The sequence below is a fragment of the Anser brachyrhynchus genome, assembly GCF_964034855.1.
Source record: "Anser brachyrhynchus genome assembly, chromosome: 12".
Taxonomy (NCBI): Eukaryota; Metazoa; Chordata; class Aves; order Anseriformes; family Anatidae; genus Anser; species Anser brachyrhynchus.
The window spans coordinates 8,881,366-8,893,490 of record NC_137707.1 but is presented as its reverse complement, the minus strand read 5'-3'; the positions used below and the strand labels follow the sequence as shown (position 1 = coordinate 8,893,490).

Here is a 12,125-nt window from a genome sequence, read left to right as displayed (position 1 = left end):
ACATCTGAAAATTCAGGGCCACTGTGGCAAAATATATTTTTTCCATATTTGCTAAGATGATAACTTTGAGGAAAAAATGATAACGACCATCTCCCTTCTTTAAACAGATAACACAGCAAGTGTTCTTGTTAGACGTGAAGGATTTAGTCGCCAAAAGCAAGATTTATACCTTCTTCCCATTGTAATAAGTGATGGTGGACTCCCCCCTATGAGCAGCACCAACACCCTCACCATTCGAGTCTGCGGCTGTGACAGCAATGGCTCCTTGCTCTCCTGTAATGCTGAAGCCTACATCCTCAATGCTGGATTGAGCACAGGAGCTTTAATCGCCATTCTCGCTTGCATTGTGATTTTGTTAGGTAAAAAAGTTCTTTACTTATTATTCTTCTATACTTGTTTGTATTAAAAAAAAAAAAAAAAAGCTTTGTCTTTGGCTCTGAGATGGAGAAGTCAATCTTAATTTCTTAGCATTTATTTTTACAGGTGGCACTAATCTGGCAGGCTGAAATGCAATATATGATAACTGCAATAGAAAGCACCAGAGAATTTGTCTGTGTGTGCTTAGAGAATGTCCTTTTGTGGCCTAATATCAGTTAATCAGGGACACTGTTTAAAGGAGGTCATGACATACAGTTTTAAGTTTTGTGATCTTCCCTGGATGACAGGTTCCTTATTGAGGTCAGCCAGGATTAATGGCTCCTGCCAGCTATTTCCCTCTAACTTCTCTTGTGTTGAAGACAAATGAAGGGCTCAGAAGACCTGCTTTTAAGAAAGCACTATAAAGCTTTTCCTGATGATTTGAAAATATTTACATAAAATGTTTTAATTTGTCCACAGTAATTTATAGTCTTTTCTTATGTATTTTTAAGTAATTTTAAAGAAATCTGCAGTGAGAAGGAACACGTCAACAAAGGCATGTATTTTCATCTGTTCCGTCAGAAAAATTCCATTGTCATGGAAATGCCCAGAACATGGAATTAGAGTTTAGCTTTGGGCATACAGGGGAGAGTAAAGATTGATCCTTGTTTTGCTGCAGGCAGACATGTGATTGGGCAGCTCAGGCAGTTCTGCTGCATTAGGGACCCACAAATGCTTTTCCTGAATTAAAGTCTTGCATTAATGATCAATTAGTATGAGCAGTGGTATTCAGCCCAAAGAGAAACCCTCAAATCAGTATGCTCAATTCATGTGGACAAACATCATAGCTTTTACTTAGCTGGATATTCTAAAAATGCAGATATTAGCAAATATATGCTGAACTGCTGCTTAAAAGCTGAGATTTCGGTGAAGGAAACAATCTTATTTATAAAGCAGCTACTGTTCGAGGTGCAGACTAACTTGCCCTTTTTTTTTTTCCCCCTATAGTCATTGTAGTGTTGTTTGTAACACTGAAAAGGCAGAAAAAAGAACCGCTGATTGTTTTTGAAGAAGAAGATGTCCGGGAGAACATTATTACTTATGATGATGAAGGTGGAGGAGAAGAAGATACTGAAGCTTTTGACATAGCTACTTTGCAGAACCCTGATGGCATCAATGGATTTATTCCTCGTAAAGACATAAAACCTGAGTATCAGTATATGCCAAGACCAGGGCTTCGGCCGGCTCCCAATAGTGTTGATGTTGATGATTTCATCAACACAAGAATACAAGAAGCTGATAACGATCCAACTGCTCCTCCCTATGACTCTATTCAGATCTATGGCTATGAAGGAAGAGGCTCAGTGGCTGGTTCACTTAGCTCGTTAGAGTCAGCGACAACAGATTCTGATTTGGACTACGACTATCTACAAAACTGGGGACCTCGATTTAAGAAACTTGCAGACTTGTATGGCTCCAAAGACACTTTTGATGATGATTCTTAACAATAAAGTTTAAGATTTGGCCTTAAGAACTGTGTCCAATGTTCTGAAGAATCCAGAAGAAATTTAAGCAGGTATTTTTTTAAAAATCAAGAAAAGTCTCATTTAAACATGTAAGTTTGACAGAAAGGATTCCTTTGATAAAAAAGGACATAAAAGTGGTAAATACTGTGAAGTACCTTTTCCTGCAAAATGCAAATATAGAAGTTGGCTGCCAACTTCACTAGAGGAAAAAAACCCACTTAAGAAATAAAAAATATTTAAATGAAGGAAAATGCTAAAAGTGAACCTACAACTAAGGGAAATCTTTTACGTGTTATGAACATCTAAATCTTTTATGTCAAAGAAGCTTCCACAAATTAGAAAAGATAACAGTTCTGAGCTGTAATTTCGCCTTAAACTATGGACACTCTATATGGTAGTGCATTTTTAAACTTGAAATATATAATATTCAGCCAGCTTAAACCCATATGATGTATGTACAGTACAATGTACAATTATTATGTCTCTTGAGCATCAAACTTGTTACTGCTGATTCTTGTAAATCTTTTTGCTTATACTTTCATCTTGAACTAATACGTGCCAGATATAAAAACTCTGTCTTGTTGCAGTGGGAGGCGCCCTATTTCTATGTCATTTTTAATGTATCTATTTGTACAATTTTAAAATTCTTATTTTAGTATACATACAAATATCAGTATTCTGACATGTAAGAAATGTTACAGCATCACACTTATATTTTATGAACATTGTACTGTTGCTTTAATATGTGCTTCAATATAAGAAGCAGACTTTGAAATAAACTGATTCTTTTTTAATTCTTGTTCTGGTTATTAAGCATATAAGGAAAAACATAGTGTTTCTAATGTCCCATTTATAGTTCTGACTAATTTACTACAGTTGTGACCTTTTAATAGCCTTATTTATTATGTGTTTGTAGTTGGTTTGTTGCCTTGTTAAGTGATTATTTAAAAATCAAGTACATTTTACAACTGTTTTTTAGATTAAAAAAAAGTAACGTCTGGTGAACATTTTGTACCCTCTCTATCTACGGCTTGTGGCTGCTCCCAGAACACAGTAATAATCTTCATATAATATGACTGTGTTTTCTGGATTAAATTAAGTGTAATACTTTTAAATATGTCCCATGTAATACGCATTTATCTTATATCTTAGGAATTCCAGAGGTTTCAGAAATGACTTTATAAGTGGACAGGAGCACTCTGTGTTTACAGTTTACTCCAGGCTTGTGATTTCCATATCTGTGCTAAGCTTCTGCGGGTTTTAGAGACTTAAATCTCATCCAATTTAGCTATAATTTCCCTAAAGACTGTTCTACCTGACAATTACCTTACCTGAGTATTAATTAAGATTCTGGCACTTACTTTTATTTTTATTTTTTGTTTTTGTTTCTGTTTACTGCAGTAGAATAGCATCGTCCACTGATAGGAAGACATTTTAATTTGTGATGACAGAAATACAGAGTGCTTTCAGAGTTGTTCTTTGTAATGTATGTTTTTAATCGAAAAATGATCTATAACTTTTTTTATATTAGTTCAGAATGAGCAAGGGATTGGAATATGTTCCGTGCATCAACATTTTCAGCATCTGTGTACAGCTGTAGTTGTGCTAAATTTAATATAGTTTGCTGTTTAGGGTCAGAGATCAGCAGCTGCAATATGGGAAGAGGCAATAAATAGAAGTGATATACATTTTTCTACTGTTCATTTTACAGACCCTGTCCTTCATTTGCAGTCAAGTACCAAACTGCTTGATCTGAGAGGAAATCTGATTTGTTGGTGTATTGCTTTTCTGAAGACCCCCCATATGTGTAGTTAGATTAAAATTTAATTCATTAAAATTATGAATGATGTTTCAGCTCTATAATCATAACATATTCACTTGTCCCATTATATCCCTATGTTTTATAAGGCAAAGTTTGCTAAATCAGCAGATTTGCTCTACAATGTTTATTGTAATATTTCACTTTATTATAGCTGTATGCATTCTATATAATTCTATAGTTTATTATTAACTCAGTTCAAATTTCTTTGGTTGTTGATTTTTTCTCTGTTTATAATCCAAAGAATATTTTGCTAGATTTGCACATTTCTCCATTATAAATTTAAATAAACATTAAAAAATGAAATGAGTATCAATTTACAAATTAACAAATGGAAATAAAGTTTAAAAAAAGTCATTTGTAGGACTCCATCCTCATTGATGCTATCTGGTTTTGTTTCACTATTGAGCAAGTTTTAGAATTAATAACTGCATTTTCTACATTTTTATGTTTGATTTTTAAGAAGGACATTGTCAACTACATTTTTAATAGTTTTAAATGCTTTGAGTTTTAGTCTCTATTGTTTGTAGCACTCTCGTAGATGCTTGGAAATAAATTTTCTTTCCCTGCTGGTTTTGTCCTTTTTCATTTGATTATTTTTCCCTTTCCCAGTGAATATGCAATTATGATAGTGCTTTATTAAGTTAGTCTTGCTAATCTCAGCCAACACTACCTCTGAAATGCTGGGAATTATACTCATTACGTATCATCTGCAGCACCCCAATGAACAGTGTGTTTTGGCAGAACGACAGGGCATTTATTTGTGTTAAACTTCACAGCAGTGGTTGCTGGAGTCTCAGGCTTATAATTTGAGTGCAAAAATCAGCCCAGCACAGCAGTGCTGGGTTAGTCCCCAACACAAATTAGAGAAGACTGTGGGCTGGGGTTGTAGTTTGCAGCAGTGCTCCCAAGGATCTGAGCAACCTGGGAAGGGATTTACTTGCAGGAGCTACTTTAAGGTAGTCTCACTGTCTGCCTTAGCTCAGGGAAGGACTGAGCCTCACATCCATGGAAGGCCACAGAGAGATTCACTGTAACTCCAGTGGGTTTGAAGGCAAACAGTAATTAATGGGAGGATCAGCACAACTCTGCAGCAGGTAAGTTAACGGACACTAGCAAGTGCAGATAATGTTTTGGCCATATTTTCCCTCTCATACATCCTGCTTAAGGATCATCATTTTGAGATGGAAGAATAGGGGGAACAACAACATTCCTTCTGATTCCATCAGTTACAGACATCGAGACATTAACCAAGAGTTATTTTGCGAATGGAATACATTACATAGATAGATGTATGTGCTCCCATTGGCAAAAATAGTCCCCTCCTTTTCTCGCTGCTTGTCACCAGGAAAACTTGCATCTGAGCAAGGCTGATGCGTCCCCTATCTCTCATATATCCACAGTACAAATGTACACAATTTTTCTCATCACTAGCAAGAAGCAATTAGGTATGCAGGTTCAGTGCTGGTTGCTAAGGGAACTCTCAAAACCTACACTGATATGGGAGAGGAGGGTTTGTTTGGGGTTTTTTAGATTGCCTCTGTCATGTTCTTGCCAACATGTCAAGCAGCTTTTGATACCTTGTCAAGGGGTACAAGCTTGCCACCAACATTTACATGATCTTGTGCAAAATCATGCCTCAGAAACTGATATGACCACAGATGAGAAAAGCTTTTAAATAACTTACATGTTTTCTTTATTCCACTCTGTTGACTGATGAAATAGAATGCTGAATCTTACCACACTGCTGCCAGTAAGCCTACAGGAAAACTGAAGAATGGGAATTTAAGTCAGGCTCACGAAAAGGCAAACTTAGTTTTCTGGGTCCCAAAAGCCTGGAATTCTTTCATGTCTTATGTCCTTATTCCATCAGAATTCTCAAAATTAGGTGTTTTTATTGAAAACTGTAGCAAATAAAATAAATCTTCAAAAAAAAATCTAAAATTAAAATAAATATCAGACCCTGTGTAGTTTTCCACTTTGGTGAGTGAAGTACAGAGGTACAGTAGTCAGAGATGAATAGTCAGCATCAGAATCACATTCCATATTAAAAATAAATAAATAAATAGCTTGTGTAAGGAAATAAGTGAGCTTGATAACATTAGTTAGATATCTAGAGTTAGCTCTCTGGAGCTTTGCTACTATTTTCATTAATTTGGGCTGAGATGGAGGATTGACCAGTTCGGCCGAGTCCCACCTGGAAAAATTCAAGTACCATAGAGTTCAGCTTCAAATCAAACAAGGAACTACCTGAGACAATTAAATTTAGGCCTGGCTGGCAATGGAATAGAACATATTTTGTATCTAACTCATTCAAATGTCTGTGGTATGTGGCTGCCCATCAGATCTTCAAACCTGCCTCCTGTATTGTGTGCCCAGGCTCCTGGTGTTGATCCAGCTCAAAGGCTATGTAACATCCAACAGTGCTGGACTTCTTGGTGTCTTAGTCTGACAGGGGAACAAAATGGCTTCTGGGCCTGCTCTGGGAGATGTTTTGTAGATTTTTGTGCAGCTTGTAGAGCACCCCAGGCATGCTAGTGATCAAGCTTGCCATTACTTAATATCATTAATCTCAGTATTTGATAGGAAAAGCTGTTTAAAATCCTTGACTGTTTGAGCTGGTGTGACTGCGAACACCGAAGTCACAAGAACAATTTTAACCAACTGGGACCTCCTCTCAAGTGAGATTCATTGTCATTTGAAAAACATCTCTTGTAGTTCTTAATAAAATCCTAGCCCTCTTGTCTAGAGGCGTTTGTTAGGCTTTGATTATGGGGTGCTCAACAAGCGCAAAACATATTTATTTCAACTGACCAAATCCACATGCTGTTGCCCAGGCCTTTCTGCAAGTGAAGGCCTTCTTTTGCTGTTATAGTGTCTTCTTTTCCAAACTTCATGTTATTCCATGAATCCTGAACTCACTGCTCTAGTAGGCCTTGCAGATATACCAGTCATCTTACAGAGCTTCTTTATAAATATGAAGTGCTTCTGTAGTGTTCTTTGAGGTATATGTAGGTTCTAAGGTGAGTGGAGGGTGGGGTTATTTTAGAGCCATGAAACATTCTCTTCCACTACTGCAAAGCTGGCTTTCTATGTCCCCATGCTGTGCTGAGTGCCCTATCAGTGGGGGGAGAAGGAGCAATTTTTCAGGGAGTAATAAACTCCCTTGTACTTGGCAGGACGGCTTTAGAAGCCCCTCTGTCCCCCTACTGCTGAAGACGGCCTTCCTTCCAGGAGGCTGTTCTCCCTGTTGCAGCCCAAGCTCATATTTTCCTTCTTCTTATTAGCATACTGAAGAAAGTCATCATTAATCAAATGCAAGCACATTTAGCAAAGTTCAATGTGTATGAAAAATTTATGTCAACCTTTAGGCTCTATGACAGCCCCAAGGCTTCACTTAATAAGTTCTATAATGACGTACTGTTAATGGCCGATTCACATTATCTCTTTGAGGTCTATTGGGCCTTTCAGTAACATTTTCTATTATTGATTATGGAGCTGTTGCACATTATCCAGACATATAAGCAAAACTGTTGTTTATGTTCTTTGCTTTCTAAAATGGAAATGTGGATGCATTAAACTATAAAAACTCATACAACGTAATTTTCTCTCTTTCATGTTACATGGCCCTGGTATAGTGGAACAGTGAAAGAAAGAGTGTAGCCATTTGGAGGGACTGGCAGAATCTCTTAAAAATTACTAGAAATTTGACATATCTTGTCCACAGATTTAGCAGAAATCTACACTTCAAAAACCATCAGCATCCAACTATCTATCAATCACCCTTTCTAACAGTCTCAGAAGAGGTAAAGACAGAATGGCTGACTGCCCTAGGTTCTGCAGCTTTGGTCACTAATGAGTCATATTTAATTTCAGACATTTAATTTCTTTCTGAATTTTATGTGGACAAAAAAATACATTTCAAAGGGAAATGTTTCTAACAACCGAGTACTGCCTATTTCTGTGGCTTTACACAATGATCCAGCAAACGTTTTTCACTAAACACAATCTCTCAAAATTGTTCAGTGCTCATAATTGTGGTATTATTTTCTAAAGCCTAGATCCTGTATATGCTTACTATTTAGCACAATGTTTACTACTGTGAATAAATGGTAGCACTCATAATAGTAAGTATAATGAGGTAACACTACTGTAATCTAAGTGCTCCCACACTACTGGAAGCTAATATCTCACACTGTGTTGGAACATCATTAAATGAAAGAATATGAGCACGTTATGTGCCTACACATACTGCTACTGCACTGCAGACTCTGCTCTGAAGTGCCCGGTGTCATGTAAAACTCTTTTCATGGAGAAAAATTCCTCCAATAACACCTAAGTATCTCACTAAGAACTGGTAAAATGGCATATTTCTTTGTCATGGCCACCCAAAGAGAACTGATTGCATGTTTCATTCATGTAAGTAACAATATGCAACTGTAGTAAGGAGGAAAAAATGGAAGAGGGAAATAAATAAAGCCATAGTACTTGCTTTAAAACATTTTGAAAAAGCAAGAAGAAAGCCATAGGAATTCATTGTATTGAGAGATACTGTAAATTGCCAGCCAGGTCAGCACCTACTATCGAGCTACTATAACATGTAGATCAAAACAGATGATGTATTTCTTTCTTGCTCCCCCCTTCGCCTTTCCCATCACACTTGCAAAATTAAACTTGCTCCAAGTGCAGAGACATAAGGTCAGAAGCCATCCTCCTGAACACACACGCACACCAGCACCTAGAGATCACATATGAGGCATTTTTTTGATGTGCTTAATGGTGCATAGTAAAACCTCCTGATACTAACAGGGTAAGTCTAATAAATACGTGGCATTGCTTTCACATTACCTGTCTCACGTTTGTGATTCAGGACCAGGTGCTCCGTGGTGGAAGAAGTGGATGAGCTGAGCACAGTCAGAATTCTTCTGGCTGCTTTTCAAGTGAGATCACAGTATAAACAAGCTACTTATCACCAAACTCTTTAAAGAATTAAAAGCTGTGCATAACCCTGCATATTCCAAGGAGACTATTGCTGGTAAACTGCTCCCAGCCATAGCAGATAATCAGAAACTTTTGCAAGCAATCTTTGCTATTAACAGTGCTTCAGAATAAAGAGGGCATCTGTACTCAACTGTAATAAAAAACTAGTGCAAAATGTCTGCATGAGAATAACAGAGACCACAGTTTTAATGAGACTTGGGAAAAAGAAAGGCTAGAATTTCTGACTGTTTATTTGCCCTTGGTGGATTATGAGGTAATGTGAAAGTCCCTGCTTTTTTTCGCATAGAGGTCAATACGGAGTTGGACTAATAAAAGAGCATTAGACTCCCAGTGCACCTATAAAGTTCAGAAGCTAAACTAACCCTCCCAGCTCAGTGCATGAAGCAACATGACAGCAATTCATTGCAGAAGTGGCCCCCTTCCCATCACACGTACAAAAGGTGAACCAAATTTCAGCAACAGTCAGCTGTTCTGTTTATTTGGCAGCAAGAAGGTTACTGTAATAATCTGTCTCCTATAGCCCAGACTATGTCCTTTCTTGTGACCTTCCTCATAAGCCTCAGGCTTTATCATTCTTTGCTACCAATTTGTGTTGGCTGCAGAGTCTAAGGGCAAAATTTATGAGATATTCCTGGGCATCACAAACTGCAATATTCACTGATGGATGAGCTATTCAGGGCTCCCCCTGGCACAGGGCACCCACGTGGGACTGATGCTTCAGGCAGCAGCATCTTGGGGGCTGTGTGGCTGTGCCAAGGGCAGAGCTGGAGCTGCCGCATTAGCGATGTGCTGCAACCAACTGCATCAAAAAAAAATAAATAAATAACACCCCAAACCACGTTTCAGTTCTGGGAGTCAAGAAGCAGATGAGAAGCATTTCTACGAAGGCAGTGTGCGTGTAAAGGAGAGGCAGCAGAAGAGGTGCTGAAGCCAAGGTAGTACTGGAAAGAAGAGGGTCTTGCTCTAAACCCTCCCCTTCTCCCTGCCCTTACTTTACTATTTGTCTTGAAAGCTATTATAGGGAAGAGCAGGAGGAAAAAGGATTCAGACAACCCATTTTGTGGCTGATTGGGATACAGTTATATATGAAGAGAAAAAGAAGCCTACAAGACAAGCAAGCTAATCTGAGCATGAATGAAGGTACAAAAAGGGCTCAGTTCTCAATGCTTGCTTCGGTCTCCATTCTCCAGCCTCCACTTTGCCATGACAGAGACCCGACACCAAAACACAGGCATGGGAGACAAGGCAAAGTGGGGAAAAGGTTTGCTTTGCATCATCTGTGCTATTAAAACAAAAAAGAGCTGTTCTGAGGTGCAGCAGATTGAAGACCCCCATTCAGGAGACCTGACAGTGGTCTCCTTTTGATTTTTTTTTTTTGATTTTGAAGGATCTAGACCATTGCTGACTTCAAATATAACCTTGCAGCTTTTAGAATCCCTTTCTCTCATAATCCTACTGATCTTTAGAAATAGTGACGAACCCCCAGAAAACGTTCCTTGGCTCTCTGCTGGGCTCCTTTCCAATTGTATTGTGGTCAGGTCTGCCCTGTTGGTTAATACGCCTCTGCTGTCACAGCAGTGGGGGGCAGAGCAGAGCACTGCTATAAAGCATCATACATCCTTTAAGCGCTCAGATCATGAAAGCGTCCTCATTCACAGCTGAACAGCAGTGAAGTGGGGTGTCCAGCAGGTAAAAGATTGTTGAACTTAGTGGGCCAAATTCAGAGTTATTTATCTGCCAAAGAGTTTCTATATCTCTCTTTCTCAGAAACAACAGTATTAGTCATTGTCTGTCATTTTTGAACCCTGAAATTATTTAAACTCAGAAGACTTATTGTTTGAGTTATTAGACTTGACTTTCTGACAAATGAACGCCTCACCTCTCTGAGATTCTCTGGGCACAGTTCTGCATACATCTCACCCCCAACACACACACACACACACACACACACACACACACACACACAGACACACACACACAGACACACACACACAGACAGACACACACACACACACACACACACACACACACACTCTCTCTCTCTCTCTCTCTCTCTCTCTCTCTCTCTCTCTCTCTCTCTCTCTCTCTCTCTCTCTCTCTCTCTCTCTCTCTCTCCATGCTACTCACCAGAAAGATGCACAATTTGCCCTCTCTCCCTCTCTAATTTTTTATTTATTTTCCTGAAAGATGCTATTTTCTTTCTTGATCTTTTTCAGATTACATTTAAAATGTATTCTGCTTGCCACTCTGTGCACTCCATTAATATCTTTGCCACCAGCATCCAGCACTCAGTGTATTACTTTCCATTAAGAAAATTTACGGTACAGATTTAATTTGTTTCAGTTAAAGATCACTGTTGTCATGCAGGAGCATAATATCACTCTCACCTGTTTGATGAATAAACAGGCTAAATACTAAATCATTGCTCACTTCTGCAGGTCCTCCTGGTTTGCTTGCAGGAGTTTTAAGAAGCATCGAGATTGCCTGAGCAATGAGGGAAAAGTCTGTGAAGTTTAGGGACCACACTTATCAGCAAAAAGGCCAGAAGAATCACTACAGTTATGTTAGGGGAAAAGATGGTCATATGCAAATTTAATGCAGAATAGGCTCACCCTGCCAAAGAAAAGAAAAAGAAAAACACAGAAGGTTTCAGGGGCTGCCAGTACATATTATTCAACTTTCATTAACTCTCCTAAGAGCAAGCCACAGAATTGAATTTGGAGTCTTACTGCAACTCTAAAATGCAGCCCATCTGCTTTCCATCCCAAACAATGGATGGGCCAACATTTATGCCAAAAAATTTGTCCTAGGATTTTAAGATTTAAATGGCTGTTACCTAAAAATCTGGTGCAACTCCCTCTTTCAGAAAATACATTTTAGAAGAGCATTTTGTGTTCAGGCTTCTTATGAGTGTGTTTGAACACTGCTTGAAATGATTCAGGAGTTTTGCTTGACAAACGGTTGCTGTGATCCAAGGCCCATATGGCTTGTTTTGGAGTGTGTAAAGGTCACTGCTTCTGTTAATACAACTAGTACAAATACTTCCCTGCCATCTGACGATGTTCCTCCTTATTCAGATTGGCAGCCATTTCCCCCCCACAATCTGGAATTTCCTTTCAATGTGGGTTGTTGAAGTGGAGATGATAACAGTTTTAAAATCAAAGGTTGAATGCTTCTGTCGAGTTATACTTGGAACCGACCATGTTCTGTACAGTGAGAACATCCCATATGGAAAGGACATATGTGTTGGATACAATAATACATAAATAGTGGATGCAATTTTACATAACCCTTATATTCTTATAACTGTCACATATACTTCTGTAATGAGATAGGTGAAATAGAGGACTTTGATACTGATATTTAAGTCCATATGTCGAAAGCTTACACAATAAATAGGAGTTTTTAAAAAAAGATTTAGC

General features: G+C 38.3%; 2 protein-coding genes across 7 annotated transcripts in view; one reads left to right on the top strand and one right to left on the bottom strand.

Annotated features, from left to right (window-relative positions):
• CDH11 (cadherin 11) overlaps positions 1-4,272 on the top strand; it is a 362,720-nt gene extending 358,448 nt beyond the window's left edge. For all 6 annotated transcript variants that reach the window (XM_080552813.1, XM_080552810.1, XM_080552814.1 and 3 more), the window contains 2 exons: positions 108-359; positions 1,366-4,272. In XM_080552813.1, coding sequence (XP_080408939.1) covers positions 108-359; positions 1,366-1,862 — 749 coding nt within the window. In that variant the 3' untranslated portion in view covers positions 1,863-4,272. The remainder of the gene's footprint in view (positions 1-107; positions 360-1,365) is intronic.
• Positions 1-12,125, bottom strand: part of LOC308176731 (uncharacterized protein) — a 583,853-nt gene that overhangs the window by 43,205 nt on the left and 528,523 nt on the right. The gene's annotated exons all lie outside the window — the stretch shown is intronic.